This window comes from Physeter macrocephalus, chromosome 11, assembly GCF_002837175.3.
Source record: "Physeter macrocephalus isolate SW-GA chromosome 11, ASM283717v5, whole genome shotgun sequence".
In the NCBI taxonomy this organism is placed as follows: Eukaryota; Metazoa; Chordata; class Mammalia; order Artiodactyla; family Physeteridae; genus Physeter; species Physeter macrocephalus.
In genome coordinates, this window is record NC_041224.1 from 114,370,494 (window position 1) to 114,376,527 (window position 6,034).

Sequence of the window (6,034 nt, forward strand, 5' to 3'; positions counted from 1 at the left end):
TTTTGCTATTAAAAGTAATGATACTATGAACATTCTTATACAAGCCTTGTGATGAACATTTTAAGGAGTGGAATTACTGGGCCACGGGGCATGCTATGTTCCCTTTAGCAATACAGTTATCCCCCGCTTTTCGAAAGCTCTCTTTAGGCCACCTCGCTTTTATGAAAGACCTACATTTAGTACCTGTTTTCGCTAGCCTAACTGAAAAAATTCAGAGAGGATTTTCACTCTTTATGAAAAAAGGCGAAAAGAAAAAATAGCCTTCAGCATTTGTTTTGCAGTGAACCGTTACAGTGGCAGCACGCAACCCCAAGCAGCGAGAGAGGCACCACCAAGCTCTATAACAAGCCCATAGCTTTGAACTGTGTCTATTATCATCTGGGCTTTATCTTGATTTATTTTGTGCATCATTAGCAAGATGTGTCCAAAGGTAAATTGCATCTTTGTTTTATGTCATTTTGGCTTATGAACAGGAATGCTCTACTTTGGGATAGTGGGGGAAACTTGTACTGACAAATCACCTTCAGAGCAGTTTTATCAATTTAGAATTCCAACACCAGAAGGTGTGCAAATCCTGGTTGACCCACAGCCTCAGCAACACATGACTTTTTCTCTTTTGCATTTTCACATTGTGGTAGGTGTCTAATTGTACTGTGCTGTGGTTTTAAGTTGTATTTCCTCAAATAAGTTGTATAAACTAATACATTTGAGCATCGTTTCATATGTTTATTGGCCATTTGGATATCCTCTTTTATTGGTGGCTTTTCAAGTCTTTTACCCATATGTCTACCGTTGTAGATTTTTCCCCCTAAATGTAGGGAAATAGGAGCTGTTTACAGATTTGGATACACCCCCTTTTATAGAGTTTAGGATATATATACTGGTATTACTAGGACAAGGGTATAAAAACACACGTACCTTGTACTTCTTTCGTAACAGTATTTCATACATTTTCTCTTTTTTACATTTTGATTTAAGTATATAAAAGGCAACACTGATTCATTTAATGTTTATTTCTGTCTATACTTTGATGTAAATAATTTTATCCCATTGTTTGCATGGTGTATTTTTGCCCATTCCTTTGTTTGTTTTCCACTAAACATCCTGAGTAGTTTTTCTACATCAGTAAAAATAATCTACTTTATTATTATTGTTTCCTATAAATAAAATACTTGGTTGTTATTTTATTCTTCAATTTAGGGAATTTTTTTTTTTTTTTTGCAGTACGTGAGCCTCTCACTGTTGTGGCCTCTCCCATTGTGGTGCACAGGCTCCAGACGCACAGGCTCAGCGGCCATGGCTCATGGGCCCAGCCGCTCCGCGGCACGTGGGATCTTCCCAGACCGGGGCACGAACCCGTGTCCCCTGAATCGGCAGGCGGACTCTCAACCACTGCGCCGCCAGGGAAGCCCCTAAGGAAGTTTTAATAGTTAAGTTTATATAGATAAAAACAGACTTGTTTTTATCTCATTTCAGTTGGCAGGAGAGATTACGTGCTAATGATTTTCCTTTATACCAACTTGTACCAAGACCAATTAGCCAATTCCGACTCTAGTTCCAGGAACAGTGGGGCTGTTCCTCACATTTAACAGACCAAGTTAGGGGGACAGCCCTCAAGTTATAGAAAGTGGGGAATTCTGGTGGTCCAGTGGTTAGGACTCAGCACTTTCACTGCCGTAGCCCGGGTTCAATACCTGGTCTGGGAACTAAGATCCTGCAAGCCATGCGGAGCGGCCAAAAAAAAAAAAAAAAAAAGTGATTGATTATTTTCTAAATATGCTAGACATATTAGAAAATAAAATGAGTTAAAGAAAAGCTATGAAGCCATCAGGTTTTCTCTATGGTGAAACCACTGTACTCCCTCTAACTATAATGGGACTGCTGCAGTAAACATGGCCCAAAATATACAGGCCTTCCATCTTTTTATCATTTATTGTAGCTTTTCCAAGGAGGAGACCATAATATTGTCCCCTGGCATCTGAGTCTTCGTAACCACTTAAAAGCTAGATCAAAGGAAACCTATGCCACTCCTATCTTGGTCTCTTAATTCTATATATGACAACTAGGAAGATATGGTTGTGGTGCTAAAATTGGTAAGTGGAGAAGACCTAAGAATAAATCAGCTGCAGGTTGTACATATAGGGTGTTTCTGCCAAGTTTTAAGTGCTTGATATTAAACCAAAACCAAAACCAATTAGCTAAATTTTTAAAATTTACTGTAACATTTAACTTAAAAAAAAATCCCTATGTTTTATTTTCCCTACCATGTATGCTTTGACTTTATTAGGAATGGAAACAACCATACAAGGAGAAGAAAAATTGTATATCCAAATAAAGACACATTTTTTTCCTTTCCTTAGTAACCAGCAGCCAAGAACAGTATAGAATTCAATTTGCCTGCACCATCAAACTGTGTATATAAATGGGTTCTACATATACCTCGGAAATAGAAAATTGCAGTAATATTCCCAAATACTATATAATATAAATCAAAATATTCTTTCCTTATTAAACTTTTATACTACTCAAATTGTAATCATATGGAACCCTAAAATTAACACTAAACTGTTAGAGCCTTTTCCTATATCCAGCCCTCTCTTCCTGCATAATTGTTCATCAGATACTACTCTCACACTCACTATTTTAGTAAAGAGCAAAGCCAACTGGAGATAATGTTTTCCCTTCTCTTATCCTTATCTGGCTGCCTCCATAGTTTCCAAATTCAAATTTGCAATTTCTTTAGGACTAAACTGAGTTAATCACAGCTTCTCTAGAAAAAAAAAAAAAAAAATAACTTTTTAATAATACAAAATTAAACTTATATAGACTTGGATAAGAATTGCCTACAGGTGGTACAAAGAGTTACTCATTACCTTCCACTTCTAATTACGACCAAAAATACACCCAGTTTTACATAGGTTTCAAAACAAGAAAAATAAGACAACCTCGGGATTATGTAGATGAAACTATTGCTACTTACTTTCATTCATTATTTTTCCCCAAATTCTAGATAGTATTACAATAGGCAACCATCTAACTAACTGATGCTATCAAAGCAAAATGAGGGCAAAGAGAACATGTTTGTTACATAAAAATGAGCTTAAACCAGTTTTTCTTGCATGGGGTGTGTGGTGGGGGTGGGGGGCAGGGAGATTAAGAGAAGAATCAAGTTTACCTGATTCAAAGGTTGGCATTTTCAAATCACCTTGGTTCAGTTCTGTGCCGTATTTTAATTTGTGATATTTTGCCCTGAAAATTTAATAATAAATTGTTGAAAGAAAAACAATTTTTTTTTCTTTTTCTAAATAGGTAAGTAACTAACTACTGGTATATATTTCTCCAATGACAAATAAAGCATAATATGAATGTCTGTTTCTTTAAACTTTACTTGCAAAAGAAGTTGGAGAAAAAAAAATATACTGGATGTAAAAGAAAAAAATAAGATAAATTACCCAACTAAAATATACACCCAAGTAAAGATAAGTTTTTCCTAATCTATAAAAAAGAAAAAACTTGGACTCTATAATAAAAGATATTATTTCAATTTAAAGATTTTAATCTCTTTTTTTTCTTTTCCCATATAAGAATCAAATCAAAATATTGTCCTGTATTTTGGGCAAACCTTTGTAAGAATTGCCTACAGGTGGTACAAAGAGTTACTCATTACCTTCCACTTCTAATTACGACCAAAAATACACCCAGTTTTACATAGGTTTCAAAACAAGAAAAATAAGACAACCTCGGGATTATGTAGATGAAACTATTGCTACTTACTTTCATTCATTATTTTTCCCCAAATTCTAGATAGTATTACAATAGGCAACCATCTAACTAACTGATGCTATCAAAGCAAAATGAGGGCAAAGAGAACATGTTTGTTACATAAAAATGAGCTTAAACCAGTTTTTCTTGCATGGGGTGTGTGGTGGGGGTGGGGGGCAGGGAGATTAAGAGAAGAATCAAGTTTACCTGATTCAAAGGTTGGCATTTTCAAATCACCTTGGTTCAGTTCTGTGCCGTATTTTAATTTGTGATATTTTGCCCTGAAAATTTAATAATAAATTGTTGAAAGAAAAACAATTTTTTTTTCTTTTTCTAAATAGGTAAGTAACTAACTACTGGTATATATTTCTCCAATGACAAATAAAGCATAATATGAATGTCTGTTTCTTTAAACTTTACTTGCAAAAGAAGTTGGAGAAAAAAAAATATACTGGATGTAAAAGAAAAAAATAAGATAAATTACCCAACTAAAATATACACCCAAGTAAAGATAAGTTTTTCCTAATCTATAAAAAAGAAAAAACTTGGACTCTATAATAAAAGATATTATTTCAATTTAAAGATTTTAATCTCTTTTTTTTCTTTTCCCATATAAGAATCAAATCAAAATATTGTCCTGTATTTTGGGCAAACCTTTGTATCTTTCAAAAGGCTTTAAATACACTGTATAATAATACATAAAAAGAATAATATTGTTCTACTTTATTTTATTCATATAAGAAAATGAGGGACACATACCTTTCTTGTTTTAATGCATATTCTAACATCTTTATTCTTCTTACTAAATCCTTCTTCAAGTTTTCTTGACCTTTTCTTTCTCCTTGCAAAAATGCTATCCGGGCCTAAAAATACAAAAAGTTCATTTACTTTCATTTTTTTCTTAACTATACATAGGAAATTGAAAAAAGGAAAACAATAAATGTAAAATTCTGCACTTTTATTCATGACAGCAAGATTTAAAATTCATAGAAGCAGTTGATCAAACTTTCTTTGTTAGATAATACAATCACTTTAAAATACAGATAACTATAAATTAGCTATTTGCTTACAATCCTTTTGGTCTCTAATATTAAATTTTACATATTTTAGAAAGGAAATTTTATACGTAAAAATTGCACCTAATTCATAACAAAAAAGTCACAAAGAACTAAAAAATATTATATTCACAAGTAGATAAATATTTTCCCTCAAATTAGATACTGCTTGTTTAAAAAACAGTAATATTCCCTCAAAAACATTTCTTTCATGAAATACTTAAAATTTTATAATCTTTTCCATTCTACCCACCACACTCCAAATTGTTTTATCTCTTGAAACAATTATCCAGAGTACTGCAAATAGTTTAAGTTAAGCCACTTTATGTTCAATGACCTCATTACTTTCTATTGTCATTTTCTACAGTGAGAGAATTTTTTTTTCTTTTAATTGCCTTATTTTCTCAGAGAGACAATTCTCCATCTTTTTCTGGCCCTTCCCAGCATGTCAGCCTCCTTTATACGCCCCACACTAAAGAGTAATGCTTAAGGAGGCTGGCATCTACATGTGGATATTTGCTGTTATGAACATATTTACAATAAAATTAACTTTCATGCTCTTGCCGAGATGACCAATAGGTGTATTTGCCCATTAAGAGAAAGTAAGCTACTTTGTTAGCTAAATTATGGTTAATTTTTAAAAATTTTAAAAAAATTTCAGTGAACATGGAATCAGAACAAATGAATTCATCTGAATAATTTAACACATTAAGTTCGGAAAAATTAAATGAAATCAATTCACAACTCCGTAAGACCTGAGAAATTATACACAGCTATATAACACTTAGTCTACATACAAATTTCAAAACAAAAGTAAAGATCTAGGAGCAATGGTAAAGATTCAGAACCTAATAATAGTCTAGATCCTAAAGAGAAAAGTAGCACTTCTGACTCTCTTAAGCTATGGAGCAAAGGTAGAATATATCAGTTTCATTACACAGCTTCAAGAAATTCTGATTGAGGGTTTCTCCTGTATTGGCTTTAAAAAAACAAACAAACATGAATCACATACTGTAGAACCCTTATGTGACTCTAATTTCCAGATCTCATAAGTATTTTACAATTAGCAACAGAAAAAAATGAAAGCAGCTCATTTTATTTTGCTTCTTAAGAAGTAGTGGGGGCTTCCCTGGTGGCGCAGTGGTTGACAGTCCGCCTGCTGATGCAGGGGACACAGGTTCGTGACCCGGTCCGGGAAGATCCCACATGCCGTGGAG

General features: G+C 33.5%; 1 protein-coding gene across 3 annotated transcripts in view; it reads right to left on the bottom strand.

Annotated features, from left to right (window-relative positions):
* Positions 1-6,034, bottom strand: part of STRN3 (striatin 3) — a 138,689-nt gene that overhangs the window by 65,369 nt on the left and 67,286 nt on the right. For 2 of the 3 annotated variants that reach the window (XM_024134191.3, XM_024134186.3), the window contains exon 1: positions 3,176-3,245. In XM_024134191.3, coding sequence (XP_023989959.1) covers positions 3,176-3,194 — 19 coding nt within the window. In that variant the 5' untranslated portion in view covers positions 3,195-3,245. Of the gene's footprint in view, positions 1-3,175; positions 3,246-3,969; positions 4,044-4,521; positions 4,626-6,034 lie in introns of those variants that run through there. The other variant, XM_024134172.3, reaches the window with a different exon arrangement.